This window comes from Myxocyprinus asiaticus, chromosome 43 (genome assembly GCF_019703515.2).
Source record: "Myxocyprinus asiaticus isolate MX2 ecotype Aquarium Trade chromosome 43, UBuf_Myxa_2, whole genome shotgun sequence".
Classification (NCBI taxonomy): Eukaryota; Metazoa; Chordata; class Actinopteri; order Cypriniformes; family Catostomidae; genus Myxocyprinus; species Myxocyprinus asiaticus.
The window spans coordinates 25,298,004-25,315,135 of NC_059386.1; the positions used below are offsets into that span (position 1 = coordinate 25,298,004).

General features: G+C 35.9%; 1 protein-coding gene across 1 annotated transcript; it reads right to left on the reverse strand.

Moving 5' to 3' along the window:
- On the reverse strand, nucleotides 1–14,682 carry mogat2 (monoacylglycerol O-acyltransferase 2). The gene is made up of 6 exons (XM_051686420.1): nucleotides 14,501–14,682; nucleotides 13,178–13,356; nucleotides 5,768–5,972; nucleotides 2,887–3,061; nucleotides 2,234–2,433; nucleotides 1–464 (listed from the first exon to the last, which is right to left on the reverse strand). Exons 1-6 carry the CDS (start codon nucleotides 14,592–14,594, stop codon nucleotides 310–312), a joined length of 1,008 nt encoding a protein of 335 aa, XP_051542380.1. The 5' UTR covers nucleotides 14,595–14,682; the 3' UTR covers nucleotides 1–309.
- Between the last annotated feature and the right edge of the window lie 2,450 nt (nucleotides 14,683–17,132).

The window sequence follows — 17,132 nt, forward strand, 5'->3', positions numbered from 1 at the left end:
TCAAAAAGTGTAGATTTATTCAGAGTCATGAGGTCTTTGACAGTATATCATATTTACTGTAGTAGAAACTATAGCACATGTGGAGCCAAGACCTGCAGTAAATTATAAATGAAATCTTATCCATACAATGATTTTCATTTTAATTTTTCATTTAAAGTATGAGGAAATATCCAGTAGACCACCTTATTAGCATTACAAACAGACAAAATGTCTTTACACACACACATTCTCTCTGTTCTTCTCTCTCTTAAAAACACACACAAATATGGTTACACACACTCTTAGAGTCACTTGAGTGATGCTGTCAGCTCAGAGAAACACCAGATGAGAGTCTTCTGGTACTCCATAATTTCCTTTGTTTTCCTCGAACAGGCGGGTGAGTTCATCCATATAGAGCTGGTGAAGAGTGTTCAAATCTTCTGCTGTGGGTTTCTCGTTTTTCTCTACCTTGATTGGCCGACCCACTTGAAAAAGGCAGACAAAGGCAAAACATTTCAGATTATATGTACCCAAACAGAATACATTCAGAAATTAGCATCACATTGAAAAACATTGAATTTGCTTTCTAGAAATCTGAGGTCAATATAAGGTGATGCAAACCATCTGCCATCTGTGTATTTGTTGGACACCCACTAACTCTGATATCTTATCATTGGCAGCCTCCAACCTGAGAGGCCAATCGATTCACCTCACGTTTACTAAATGAAAGTCTGAAATTTCTCTTGGATTGCTAAAAAGCAAATGCCATGCTTGGACCTTGTGGCTTTTGGACCTGCTACAGTAGGCTAAAAGTGGCTACAGATAAGGCAGTAAAATGTATGGCTAAGAAAACCAGGGTGACAGAGGTAAGGAAGGTTTGGCAATATATTTTGGGTATGTAACTATTCATCTCTAATTTTAGGCAATAAAACTTAGATAGTGTATTAAATATTTTAAATAGAACTTTTTTTCACCAAAATTTTAAATTGTAATTTTAGTCTAAAATATTTTTTATGTAACATCACTGACTCACCAAGAATACATTAGGTTACACCAACAACTACACTACACTGAAAAAATAACTAGTAAGATTTACTTTTATATTTTGCAAGTTTTTGCATACAGTTTTTCTAAGTAAATCTTAATGGCATAAAACTAAGTAAAATCTACTTAACTTTATGACATAATATTGATCAAAGTGAGTGATTAAATGTAACTTAAAATTGTGTGTAAATTCAGTAACTTTTAATTACAAATATGACATGCTATACATTAGGGCTGGCATCTCACTTTGCGAAACGTATTACAAAACACGTAACGATTTGATAAACTGCAATACATCACAGTATCATCATTCGATTCGATTATGAATCAGTTCCAATTTCAATTCAAATTCATCTGGGTATGTTTCAGTTATATATACTTATGTCTGATAAAAAAACATGTAGCTCGAAACATCACGTTTTTGTCTCTTGGTGAGCTCATTAAATTGATTTTGAAGTAACAGTGTGCCAAATTTGTTGTGTGTTTACATGAAATGAATCCACAAATAGTTGAATCTAAATATTGATACATGGATCTGAAGTATCGATACAATATCATGAGAAAAAGTATCACGATATATCTATATTTGATTGTATCGACACAGCACTACTATACATGGTGCTTAAGTAAACGTAGTAATATTTAAAAAACAGCTCATTAGGACATGTCACAATTTGAATGTTTAACAAATATATGTTTAATCATGTACCACATGATATCCAAATGCAAATGCAAGCTCATTAATTATACAAGTCCAGTGCATGCTGGGAACACCAGCTTCGAAAAGTTAAGTAAAATTTGCTTGTTTTATTTACCAGTGAAAATTACTCAAATTAGCAAATAAATATGAAAAGGTTGTCTACTTTAGGATTAATACATGATGACATGTAAAATAACAAACAATCCTAAATAATATTTACTTATAAGTTAAAGCATTCATTTTTACCTTAATATTTTCAAGTTCACGCTTTAACTTATTCTATGTAGAAAGTAGTTTATCTTTTCTGCTATATTTACTACACCACAAAATAATTTTTTAGTGTAGTTTTAAGGGTTAGATCAGATAGAAATAGCTCCTTAAGGTAATAAATGGAGGTTACCACTTTTTAATATATAGTGTTTTAAGCATGTAATTATATTGCAATACAGCCTTGATTTACACTTAACTTTGACCTGATACTGCTAATATTTGACTTGTGATTGATCTTACCAACAGTGTTGATGGGCTTTCTGTAGGGCATTAGGCCAAAACTGTACTGGAAAACTCCTCGTGCATGAAAAAGGGGCAAAGAAACACCCATGATGGCCTGTAGTCGCTCTTGGATAGATCGTAGCCAGGTGCCACGAGGATTCTCCACCTGGTCAAATACCTCGTTCTCTCCAAAAGAATATATAGGAACCAAATGGGCACTGGAGGAAAAATTAAAAATATTGATTTTAAACAAAACTCTTGGTCTTTGTGCAGAAAATTGGGAAAATAGTAAGCCAGTCAATTGTGCAAAATAATGTTTATGCAATTCTGCATAAAAACATCCTACAGCGTGATCAGAACCATGATGTAAAGCAAAATAAAAAAAATAAATAGACATGAAATATAATTATTTTTTATTTGAAATAATTTTATCATGTGAGAAGAAAGAGACAGTGGAGTGAAATTAGCAGAGCTGTTTAGGACAGCAGTTACTTATACAGATGTCATTATACAAATATATTTGACCACAGAATGCTATGATTGACCAAGATGAAGTATTCCAGATAGTCGTGTTATAGTTACAATACTGGTGTGAATAACTGGCACAATTACAAGATTGGTCTGATAACCTCTTACAATATTAACTGATCAGGAAAAAAACTGCTGCTTACCCATGCTCTAGTGCAAGTTTAATAAAGCCCTTCTTATTGGCTAAGTGAACATTGTGTTCACCAGGATGGGCATCCAAAGCTTCAGGGGCTCCGCCAACTGCAATGATCACAGCGCTCCCACCCCCTTTCCGCCGGAGCAGATACTTGGCACTCTCCTTGTCTGATGAAACCAGGCCTGACACACACACACACACGCACGCGCACACACACACACACACACACACACACACACAAAGCGAACACATTTTTAATTAGACCAGTGTACAAAATGTATTAGAATAGCCATTTTACAGTAGCCAAGCTTCACATTGTCAAAACATTATTGAGTTTAGATAGACATAAAGTGCATCCGGAAAGTATTCACAGCGCTTCACTTTTTCCACATTTTGTTATGTTACAGCCTTATTCCAAAATGGATTAAATTCATTATTTTCCTCAAAATTCTACAAACAATACCCCATAATGACAATGTGAAAGAAGTTTGTTTGAAATCTTTGCAAATTTATTAAAAAAAAAAAAATGAAAAAAAAAAAAAATCACATGTACATAAGTATTCACAGCCTTTGCTCAATACTTTGTTGAAGCACCTGTGGCACCAATTACAGCCTCAAGTCTTTTTGAGTATGATGCTACAAGCTTGGCACACCTATTTTTGGGCAGTTTCTCCCATTCTTATTTACAGGACCTCTCAAGCTCCATCAGGTTGGATGGGGAGCGTCGGTGCACAGCCATTTTCAGATCTCTCCAGAGATGTTCAATCGGATTCAAGTCTGGGCTCTGGCTGGGCCACTCAAGGACATTCACAGAGTTGTCCCAGAGCCACTCCTTTGTTTTCTTGGCTGTGTGCTTAGAGTCGTTGTCCTGTTGGAAGATGAACCTTCGCCACAGTCTGAGGTCCAGAGCACTCTGGAGCAGGTTTTCATCAAGGATGTCTCTGTACATTGCTGCATTCATCTTTCCCTCAATCCTGACTAGTCTCCCAGTTCCTGCCGCTGAAAAACATCCCCACAGCATGATGCTGCCACCACCATGCTTCACTGTAGGGATGGTATTGGCCAGGTGATGAGCGGTGCCTGGTTTCCTCCAGATATGACGCTTGCTATTCAGGCCAAAGAGTTCAATCTTTGTTTCTCATGGTCTGAGAGTCCTTCAGGTGCCTTTTGGCAAACTCCAGGCGGGATGTCATGTGCCTTTAACTGAGAAGTGGCTTCCGTCTGGCCATTCTACCATACAGGCCTGATTGGTGGAGTGCTGCAGAGATGGTTGTTCTTCTGGAAGGTTCTCCTCTCTCCACAGAGAAATGCTGGAGCTCTGTCAGAGTGACCATCGGGTTCTTGGTCACCTCCCTGACTAAGGCCCTTCTCCCCCGATCGCTCAGTTTGGCCAGGCAGCCAGCTCTAGGAAGAGTCCTGGTAGTTCCAAACTTCTTCCATTTACGGATGATGGAGGCCACTGTGCTCATTGGGACCTTCAATGCTGCAGAAATTTTTCTGTACCCTTCCCCAGATCTGTGCCTCGTTACAATCCTGTCTCGGAGGTCTATAGACAATTCCTTGGACTTCATGGCTTGGTTTGTGCTCTGACATGCACTGTTAACTGTGGGACCTTATATAGACAGGTGTGTGCCTTTCCAAATCATGTCCAGTCAACTGAATTTACCACAGGTGGACCCCAATCAAGTTGTAGAAACATCTCAAGGATAATCAGTGGAAACAGGATGCACCTGAGCTCAATTTTGAGTGTCATGGCAAAGGCTGTGAATACTTATGTACATGTGATTTTTTTTTTCATTTTTTAAATAAATTTGCAAAGCTTTCAAACAACCTTCTTTCACGTTGTCATTATGGGGTATTGTTTGTAGAATTTTGAGGAAAATAATGAATTTAATCCATTTTGGAATAAGGCTGTAACATAACAAAATGTGGAAAAGTGAAGCGCTGTGAATACTTTCCGGATGCACTGTACATTCACAATTACACTTGCTGAATATACACTCACTGAGCACTTTGTTAGGTACACCTGTACACCTACATATTCATGCGATTCTCTAATCAGTCAATCATGTGGTAGCAGTGCAATATACAAAATCATGCAGATATGGGTCAGGAGCTTCAGTTAATGTTCAAATCAACCATCAGAATGGGGAAAAAATGTGACTTCAGTGATTTCAACCATGGCATTGTTGTTGGTGCCAGATGGACTGGTTTCAGTATTTCTGTAACTGCTGATCTCCTGGGATTTACTCAGAATTATACCAAAAACAAAAATTATCCAGTAAGGGGCAGTTCTGCAAATGGAAATGCCTTGTTGATGAGAGAGGTCAACAGAGAATGGCCAGACTGGTTCGAGCTGACAGAAAGGCTACTGTAACTCAGATAACCACTCTGTACAATTGTAGTGAGCAGAATAACATCTCAGAATGCACAACTCGTCAAACCTTGAGACGGATGGTTTACAAAAGCAGAAGACCACGTCAGGCACTTTATTAGGACCATAGTATTGCTAATAAAGTGTTCAGTGAGTGCATATACAAATACAAATTAAAAAATAAATACGTTATTTTAAATATAGTCATAATTAAATTGTATTTCATATAATTATTATAGTATATACAGTACTGTACTATAATAATTATATTAAACACAATTAAATTAAATATTACTTAAAATATGTTTTCTATTTGCCTTTTTGATGTATTTTTTTTTTTTTTTTGAATATAGTATAAAATTACCATAATAATTTTACCTTCAAAATGCAAAATCATTTTTATTTTTCAGGGCACTTTACATCAGGTATGTTTTCGACAATAAATGATCTTATTGTTATTGTCACGTGTCAAATAAATATGGATTTTTGTTCAATGATCAGGCAAACTACTGACCTGCATACATAATATAGTCTCTAAAGAAGGGGGCTCTGAACCAAAGAGGCAGCATGAGAAGGTTGCTCTTCAGCCCAGGAAAGAGTTTACTGAAGCCTGTCGCTTCTGTGCAGAAATTAGTGAATGCCCCAGCCACAAGAATACCATGGGGATGAAAACCCAGCACATAGTTCTGCCTGGGGTCCAGATCTGCTGTCTTCACCAGCTAATAAAGGGACACAATATTTTAAACAACTTATGGATTTTCAAGAATACATTCATTTAAAAAAAAAAAAAAAAGATTGTGTCAGTGACCATGTGTTGTTCATGTGCAATATAGCCCTATGTGAGGTTATTTGTATTTCAGTTAACAATTTTTGGAATTAATATCTAAATATCGAAACAATTATTCTTCATAGTGAACAAATGTCTCCAATAAGACAAATAAATAAATAAATAAATAGATTTAAATTTTACACTGCACAAAGTGCAACATTTAGTCACTGAAATATGTTAGAGCAGGGTAAAAAATAAAAAAATAAAATCAAAAAAAGATATTCACAACAGACATTTCCATGCCCATTTTAAAATTCCCTTATATTTCCAGGTTTTCCATGACTGTAGGAACACTGTAAAAGTGAAAACTCAAAAGAAGATATTAGATTAGTTCGATCGTGTTTTAAAACTATTTACCATCAACACAGAACAACCAAAACAGACTGATGCCAGACTGGTTTGTGTTTGCGGTATTGTTCTGGATTACCATTAACAAGGCCAAAAATTCTTGGAACCATAATCAGAATTATCTCCAACACAGTTTTTCCAAGAATAACAAAAAGTTGCTTTCTTAGAATAAAGAAAAAGGACAGACAGTACAATGCAGTGTGAAGCATATTTTCAAAGACACTAGCTTACAAGCATTGCTTTTCTCCAGCAAGCCCATCAGAAATCGACTTTAATTATATGGATTTGTGATCGACATGATGTCCATCCCATACATGAGCACTGACCAATGGTTAGAGAAGTGGAGAATGCATCTGAGAGTTGTGTACGGCAGTGCTGTCCTAGGAAAATTAATGCCTATGTATTCCAAGATCTGACACTGTGTTTGTTGGTCTGTAAGTATTTTGGCCTTGAATGCCAGTGATGTCCCCACAGTCTATCTTCTCTGAATGGGTTAATTATTAAGGAAATGCTGTTCCACTAACTACTGTTTACAAACACTGGAGATGTTCTCCCTGTCACTCAACAGGTAATAAACATTTGACAGTTGACCTGTTTTTCTGACTGCTAGCCATTTAAATTGAATCTTTTCTGTTAGAAGAGACTAATCAGACAATTGGTTTGACCATAAATTTAAAAAGAAAATAAGAAAGGTAGGATCCATTGCACAGCTGTGCAATGGCAATTAAATGCCCCCAATAGCAGGAAGCCAAATTTCTTCCCATTAAAAGACAAACCGCCAATAATGAACATCCATAGCTCTTGTGTAAGTAAGTTTATGATAACTCAGACTCTGTTTTCAAGTCAACTAAAAAATTCCCACCATGTTTTTTGGCACAGCAAATATGTCACCTCTAATATCCATGTGTATGAGCAGCAAGAGTCTTCTCGCTTGAAAAGCACTAAGCTTTGTTTTCAAATGAAATGGTTGTTTAAGGATGTGAGGGAAAATTTGCATCGGTGGTTGGAGAAGGTTTCATCTGAATCAATTTTTCACTCTGAATACAGATGGGCTCTTTAATCCTAATGACGCATTTAGTCATATGTTGTGTCCGCTTTCTCCTTCAGAAGCCTGGGACAAACCAAAATTGTATGGTGCATTGGTAAATTGGGAATTTTCTTAAAAAAAAAATTGCGATTGCAAATTATAAGCTAATATTTTAGTTCCCGTGATTCATGCAAAACCCATCAAATTAAAACGTAGTTAAATGAAAACAGATGGCCAAAACAATTTATCAAACCTACAGCAATCACATTAATTCATTAACCACTGGAGTTCTTAAGTTGTTTTGATGCAGAAGGTTATTCTTTCCCTGACCATGACCCTTATATAACTGAGGTTGAGAGACCCCACATTGTTTACAGTTACTTATTGACTCTGAACACAGGCTGACTGCTGAGGACATGTCCTCTCTGTTGTTCAAAAGGTGAAAAGACAACCCTCATTGAGAGATACATACAGATAAGGGACTTAACTGCACCAAGGGTTTAGTGCCCAGAGCGATAACATTATGCTCACACCACGGTAATCAAATCAGTGTCAGTTTGATGGGGGCAATTTACTCAATTGCCAAGAAAAACAAAACCACAAGTGTTTTTGAAAATGTCAAGAGTGAAGACAGATAAAAGTATATCAAAGTTAAAATAGCTTTAATTGGTCTGATTCAAAGACATAAAGTCCCAAGAAATTCAAACAATGCTTGTGTGTATAAAAGTTATTTGTCTCACACTCAAAGGATTTTTGCAGGTCGTTCAGTTTACTTAATTAAAATGAACTAAAGCAACACAATTCTAGAACATTTTGTCACAACTTGATTTTATTGCGTTCTGTCCAATTAAAGTTGTAAACTTTAAGTTTACTTAATCCATTTGAGTTGTGGCAACATGAATATTTTTGTAGCATTGATGAATCTGGGCAGGGGATTTCCATTACCCAGCATGCTTTGCGTGGAACTGGATTGGGTGAACAAATGTTACAATTAAGTGTTGTTTTATGCATTTCTGAACAAGTTGAGAAGGAAATTAGCTAATGTTTAAAGATGCCCTGTTATGCTTTTTGGGATTTTACCTTTCCTTTAGTGTGTAATATAGCTGTTTGAGCATATAAAAGGTCTGCAAAGTTACAAAGCACAAAGTCCATGCCAAAGGGATTTACTCTCTCCCACAGAAAACACTGCTCCTGAACTGCCTGAAATGCCTGGTTTGCAGTCCAGCCATTACTCCCATGACATAGCTATGTCACTACATAACACATCTGCATATTGCCTGCCTAAGGGCTACTACGGTTATGGTAAAGGGCATTACATTTCCCATACACGCTCTAAGCGGTTGACCAATCACAACAGACTGGGCCAGCTGACCAATCAGAGCAGACTGGCTTTTCGGAAAGGGGGGCTTTAAAGAGACAGAGCGTTTCAGACAGAGGGTGAAAGAGGTGCTGCAGCAATGTACAGTATGAGAAAAATAACGTGTTTTTTGAACATTAAAGCATGTAAACCTATTCTAGTAGACCCCCCAAATAAAATTATGAACTGTAAATGAGCATAATATGGGCTCTTTAACGTTCTGCTATATTGGTATTTAAAAATGAGTCTGTTTTGCTGGAGTTTTGGGGGTTACCATTGTGGTGAAGATTAGCTCTTGTGCTTGTGTTGAGGATGGACTTTCAGGTTGAAGTGATGCTTGATTTGAGTGCTGGTGAGCTCCATAAACAATTGCTATCAAACTGACAGTGCAACAGTTTCACTGTCCTTACACTTGCTCACCTGACATATACTTTTGATTAATAAAACAAATTATGTTGGACCAACATAAGAAAAGTTATGAAATTAAACATTGTTAAATTGAGTTGAGTTGAAACTACTATAGTACATTGATTTTACCTAATTTAACTTAATTTTGTTGGCTCAATGAAAATGAACTTCAATAAACTTGTAAAAACTTTTTCAAATTCAATTAAGTAAGGATAATGACTTCAGTTTTTGAAACAGATCTGAGCAGAGGAACCACAAATTATTATTTGGCTAATTATGTTTTAGCTGTACTCTGTGTCATTTCTTAGAAGCTGAATTTCCCATTTTTGAGGAATTCAAGACAAAACCATTAGGGTACAATGGGGATAAAGGCACATTTGATTTGATTTTGTCCCAAAACATTAAACAGCAACAAAAACTACCGCAGTACTTTCCTTAAAGTTGCATTCAGTAATTGTTTCCTCATTAAAAACGTTTTACTCCTATAGACATGAATTGTAATTTTGCAATACATGCAGTAAATCATGACCACTCACATTAAAATGAAGAATCCAGTCATATCAGTAACCTTATAAAAGCTGTTTTATTCTACATGGAGAGGGTCCGCACATGTTAGAATCACATGACCAGCCGAATGTTACTCGCTTAATCTCAGTAACCATCCTGTTATTTGACACTTTCACTCATTGATTAAAGTAATCATGTCTGACTGTGAATACTACATTTCTACAATGGCATCTGAAACTGAAAACTATTGATTTTAAATTATGCTGCATCCAAGCCGCTAGGTGTCAGTGTAAGTCCAAGATGACACAAAGACAAAAGTTACTGAATGCACCTTTAACACCAGTTTATTACTATGCACTGCAACAACTTTTTGATCCATGAGATCATTGCTTGCAATGTCAAAAGTTTGATTTTGAGGTAATTTGATCTAATATTTAATTACATTTACGTAGCTAATAAAAATCCCTGAAATTATTTTGAGCCAAAATAATTATTTGCCATTTTCAGTTTTGTTTAAGGTGATTAAATGAAATGTTTTTTAATAACTGTCCAATAAGAGAGCAGATAGGATTTGGGGCACATTGTTTTTCTTAAGTGGGGCGAATAGATTTGTTGTAAAGAATGTTCAAAATGGGCTCACATTGACTGATTTCTTTATTTTATTTTTTTTAAGCATTATCTTAATTTGTTACTCAAAAAAGCATCTTGCTGTCTCAAAAGTATTTGGTTGTATTAAGTTGACAAATTTGGCCCTATAACTAATGTTCCTTTATCTAAACAATATCACTATAACCCCCCTGTGGGCCTTTTACCCCAAGTGTCATGGCCTTTTACCCCATGTGAGGGGATAAAAGGCCCCCTAGCCAACTTTAAAAAAAAAAAAAAAGAATTTTAATCAAAACAACTTTCCGTTATTATTTCTTGTCAAACAAATGATGTTGCTCCATCATAAATTAATGAAATGAAATGTAGTTTTTCATTCTTTGTGACCAGAAAAAAAATCACATTTTCCTTAAAGTGTGCTTTTAGCCCTGTTGTACCCTAATGGATGGTGATACCACATACCCTGGGGACTTTTGGGAGGGTTACTTTTGAAATGTTACAGAATACATGCTGTAAAATGTAATTTCTAACGTATTCCGTTAGATTACTCAAGGTCAGTAATGTATTCTAAATACTTTGGATTACATCTTCAGCACTAGTAGATTTTTTTCACTTGTTTTGACTATAAAAACTCTGCCAGTACAGTAAGACAAAATACACATGTTAAAAATACATTCTCTAAAAAACCTAAATATCTTATGCAGTGTTGTTTCTAAAATAAGATCAATAGAATTTATCTTGTTTTAAGGATTTTTAGATATTTTTACAGGAAAACAATACAAAAATTATCAAGAATATGATTTTTGCCCTAATATCAAAGGTCTTACTAGAAAAAAAGAAATGATGATCTAACGTGAATTTTCTTGATAAATAAATATAATGGTGCCTGGTAACGTGCATGTAAAATGGCTAGAAATAGCATTTTAGCTTAGCATAAAGCTGACAATTTACACAAGGTTTATTTCTATTTCTTCTGCTCCAAACTTACTTCAAACTTACTTCTCTGTCTGCTCGTATGAATGTAACACATCATAAGAAAGTGTTTCACCGCTGTTCAAATGCACTTTGGATCGCATCATTTATATGTATAAATGTTTTTCATCTGAAAGGACTAAATATTAAATTAAACAAATGACATTAAAATGCAAAGTAATCTCTTCAGTAATCAAAATACTTTTTTAATGTAACCTGTATTCTAATTACCAATGATTTAAATTGTAACTGTAGTGGAATACAGTTACTTATATTTTGTATTTTAAATACGTAATCCCGTTACATGTATTTCGTTACTCCCCAACACTGCCTGGGGAACATTTGGTAACTTAAAATCTCCCTCGTTTACTTCTGACTTATACAAAAATCTCTCTCAGAACTCATTTTACTGCCACTTCATTCTACTAATTCAGATAAAGTAGGACATCTATGTTTTCTAGTCAGTAATAGAATACTTTAATGAATGCAAAAGATATATATATATATAATTGATATTTGAGAATACTTAGCAATCTTCCAAAAAGGAGCATGTTTTAGACTTCACACTGTTTCAAATAATACTCACTAGCATGAACTTAAAATCGTATAGAAAGTCATGGATTATATGCTTTGTGCCATTTTTCTAACTATTAGACTATAAGACAAAAGGTGGCAGTATTTGATGGTCATATCATTCTTTTTGCCTGCAAGTGACTATCTGTACCATGTGGTTTGATCTTCTTTGCTTTCTCTCACTGGAGCAAACAATGTGCTGGATGCCTTTGGTAAAAGCCCTATTATGTTCATTGATGATATAATTGAAAGAGAGAAATCAATGAAAACAGATTCAATGGGGATATTGAATGACATTGTTTATGGGATAGTTCACACAAAAATATCAATTCTCTCATCATTTACTCACTCATGCCATCGCAGATGTGTAAGACTTTATTTCTTCTGCCGAACACAAACAAAGATTTTTAGAAAAATATCTCAGCTCTGTAGGTTCATACAATGCAAGTGAATTGTGGCCAGAACTTTGAAGGTCCAAAAATCACATAAAGGCAGCATAAAATTTATCCACACGACTCCAGTTGTTAAATCCATATCTTCAGAAGTGATATGATAGATGTAGGTGAGAAACAGGTCAGTATTTAAGTTCTTTGTTTACGTTAAATTCTCCTCCCTGCCCAGTAGATGGCGATATACACAAAGAATGTGAAAACAAAAAACAAAAGAAGAAGAGTGTGACAGTGAAAATGAAAGTGGAGCTATATAGTAAAAAGGACTTAAATTTTGATCTGTTTCTCACCCACACGTATGGATTACTTTTATGCTGCTTTTATGTGCTTTTTGGACATTTAAAGTTCTGGCCAGCATTCGCTTGTATTGTATGGATCTACAGAGTTCAGATATTTTTCTGAAAATCTTTGTGTTCTGCAGAAGAAAGAAAGTCATACACATCTGGGATGGCATAAGGGTGAGTTAATGATGAGAGAATTTTCATTTTGGGGTGAATAATTCCATTAATGTCATTCTTTGTTTAAGATAATCTTACAATGCAAATAAAACCATAAATCTAAGATTCAACTGGTCAAGGTTTGGTAGGACTTCCCATATACAATGGCAGGAGGTGACAAACTCTAACAGCTGATACCATATCTGAAGGTCAAAACGACAAAATTACTCTGACCACAGTGCATTATACATTATTCAGTAGGTCTGGCTACTCATAAAAGTTAAGGTTTCTGAAAAAGATATTTGTTTGTTTTTTATAGACAAGGATTACAAACAACATGTGGCCTTTATTATCAATTTCTGTAAAATTATGGAAAAATACCATATGCACGAGCAAAAAGGTATGGCCACTCACCTTTATAGGGAAATAATCTCTCATGTACTCCCAAACGTGCATTTGGCAAAGTAAGGGCACTTTTCTACCTCCTTGTGAAGGTGTGTCCCAATCGATGTACCACCAGGTGGCATAAAGCACACTTATGAGCCAGAAACGGGTGAAGAGCAGGTAGACAAACAATACAACACAGCATGGGGCTGAGAAATGAAACACACACACACACACACACAAGACATAAGAAGACACATGAAGACATGTGCTTTTGCATGTTAGAGCCGTGGTTCTCAATCTTTTTAGGCACTGGATCACAGCCATATCTCAAAACATCCACAAGGACCCCCATCCCCTCAGAACAGTTTTTTTTTTCATTGACAATATTAATATTTTTGTATCTAACAAATGCAACCGAGACTACTTCTAAAGTTTGTTGACGTGTCCAATTGTACATCAAAATATGCATCCTGTGTTACTGTAACTGTCCCATCATTTGTTCATGAACATCCTTGGGCCATATCATCAATACTGCAGCATTTTCTTTAATGGTAATGTGTAATATAAAATAATCTAACATTAAAAATAAAGTAATTCTAATATAGCATAAACTAATCAGATACAATATGCATTTTTATAAGTTATTCTACAGACTCTCTGCAATTGTGCCACGGACCGGGATCTGTTGAGGCACACTGAGCTTTTTATTTGGAGACTTTGACCTACCTTGGTGCTTTGATCAAGAACTGCACCAACCATTCGCCATCAGTCTCATTTGAGAACTCAGTTGACAAAATACATTTTCTTGAACACTTTTTTTTTCTAGTGTTATTGTTCCAAACACAATGATGTCTTTTCACATCAATGATCTCCTCCACAAAACACCACAATAATGTATTTAACATGAGCATTATCTTTGTAATTAATATACTTGTATGTCTGCCATTTATTGCCTTTGAATTGTGTGCAACATCAACATGAGAGCCAATGGACAATTACACATCAGCATGCATAAACTGCACAGTTTACAGAACTGTTGACCCTGGTGCAGAGTATCAATAATGCTTTGATCTGTTTCTTAAAATAACAGCACTTTATGCATGATGATAAAGTGATTATACTGAGTATCTCAGTAAATTGTGTGAAGTTTGGCATGAAAAATGATAAATATGCATAGGAACTTCAAAGCTATACCAGATTGCACACAGAAATGCATGTTTAGGCTTTCAAGAAGCAATAATAACTGTTGCAATATATTTAAGAAACGAAGGTGGTATTAGATCTCATTCAAGGGCAACTCTTAATGGCTTGGCAAAACGATCAAGAATAATGCAATGAACATGCACTTACCAAGGGCTAGGAAAGAAAAGACCCACTGCAGAACGGCAGCTGTCTGAAGCCTCCTATCCAGAGGCACATCTGCCGGAGCAAAATCAATCTTCATGGCTGAACCAGACCCAAGGAGGAAGCCAAGAACCGGTGAGAGGCCAAGGGATCAGCACAGCACAAGGATCTCCACTCTGGGGTCAAAGTCTGACACCATGTCTCAATCTGCTCCTCTCCTCCTTTCATCTAACAACTTATCTGATCATTCACTTGACGTGATAGGATTATTACCTAAGAGTGCATTTACACTGCACTGATAAGACTTTTGACCCCAGAGGCAAAGAGCTGTGTGAATGCATGAAATATGTGCGTTACTGCATTACTGTCATGTAAAAAAGAAGCGTTCATTTTTCTGCACACTGTAGATAAATCATTTTTACAGTGAAAACCATATTGATGACACACATGACATTTTGCATTGCGTTTTAGTCTGAAGTTTGGGAATACATTATGGTATGTCTCCCCATTTTTAGGAATGTGGTAACTGTGGTCAAATATTTATGTCTGTAAATTATCCCTAAGAGTTGATAGAACAGCCAATCATATATACAGTATAACCATTTTGCTGGGTAGTAAATGTTGAATAAAACTACATTTCACAGTCTTAAATATTTATAAAGAGCTTCCTTAACTTCCTGTCAACACTTCTTGATGCTTTCAGTAATAACATTAAAGGGATAGTTCACTCAAAAATTTTAAATTCTATCATCATTTACTCACTCTCATGTCATCCTAGATGTGTATCATTTACTTTCTTCTGCTGAACACAAATTAAGATTTTTAGAAGAATATTTCAGCTCTGTAGGTCATTTCAAAGCAAGTGAATGGTGGCCAGAACTTTACAGCTCCAAAAATCACATAAAGGGAGCATAAAAACAATCCATATGACTCCAGTGGTTAAATCTATGTCTTTAGAAGCGATTGATTCTGAAAATGAAAGTGGAGATTTATAGTAAAAAAGGATTTAAATATTGCATCGCTTCAGACATATGTTAAACCACTGGTATCTGGATTACTTTTATGCTGCCTTTATGTGTTTTTGGAGCTTCAAAGTTCAGACCACCATTAACTTGCATTGAATGGACCAACAGAGCTGAAATACTCTTGTAAAAAATCTTTGTTTGTGTTCAGCAGAGGAAAGAAAGTCGTACACATCTGGGATGGCATGAGTGTGTGTAAATTATGAAAGAATTTTCAGTTTTGGGTGAACTATCCCTTTAACAGACATGATTACATAATATAATGCTAAAGTGATCATTTGTTAATCAACATTAAACAATCAGAAATACCACGAAATCTTAAAGAGATAGTTCATCCAAAAAATACAATTTCTGTCATCTTTTACTCAACCTCATGTTGTTTCAAAGCTGTATGACTTTCTATTATATTTTATACTGCAAAGTTAAAAAAAGAAGAAAAACGATTGGAAATTCACTCAGTGTATATCTTTGGTTTGAATAAGTCTTGGTTGTTGAAAACTGGATGAAGTTATTTGCTTAGCCTTGAAACCAAAGCTGTAGTGTGTCATTAAAGGACAGTTCACCTAAAAATTGTAATTCTCTCATCATTTACTCGCCCTCATGTAATCCCAGATGTGTATGACTTTCTTTTTACTGAACACAAATGAAGATTTCTAGAAGAATATCTCAGCTATGTTGGTCCATACAATGCAAGTGAATGGTGATCAGAAATCTGAGGTCCAAATAGCACATAAAGTCAGCATTGAAGTAATCCGTAAGACTCCAGTAGTTAAATCCATATCTTCTGATGCGAGGGTGAGAAACAGATTAATATTTAAGTCCTTTTTTTACTATAAATCTCTACTTTCACTTTCACATTCTTCTCCTGTTGTTTTTGGCAATTTGCCTTCTTTGTGCATATTGCCACCTACTGGGCAAGGAAGAGAATTTATAGTAAAAAAAAGGACTTAAATATTGATCTGTTTCTCACCCACACCTTTCATCATCCGCATCTGAAGACATAAACCACTGGAGTCGTACAGATTACATTTTCTCTGCTTTTTGGACCTTCAGATTTCTGGCTACTTTTCATTTGCATTGAAAGGACCAACAGAGCTGAGATATTTTTCTAAAAATCTTTGTTTGTGTTCAGCAGAAGAAAGAAAGTCATACACATCTGGGATGCCATGAGGGCTAGTAAATGTTGAGAGAATTTTCATTTTTATTTTATTTATTTTCTTATCCCCTTTTCTCCCAATTTGTAATGCCCAATTCCCACTACTTAGTAGGTCCTCGTGGTGACGCGTTTACTCACCTCAATCCAGAGTGGCAGAGTACAAGTCTGAGTTGCCTCTACTTCTGAGATCATCAATCCACGCATCTTATCACGTGGCTTGTTGTGCATGACACCACGGAGACTCCACATGTGGAGGCCCATGCTACTCTCCACGATCCCCGCACAACTTGCCCCACTGAGAGCGAGAACCACTAATCACGACCACAAGGAGGTTACCCCATATGACTCTACCCTCCTTAGCACCGGGCCAATTTGGTTGCTTGGGAGACCTGGCCGGAGTCACTCAACACACCCTGGATTCGAACTCTTGACTCCAAGGGTGGTAGTCAGTGTCAGTACT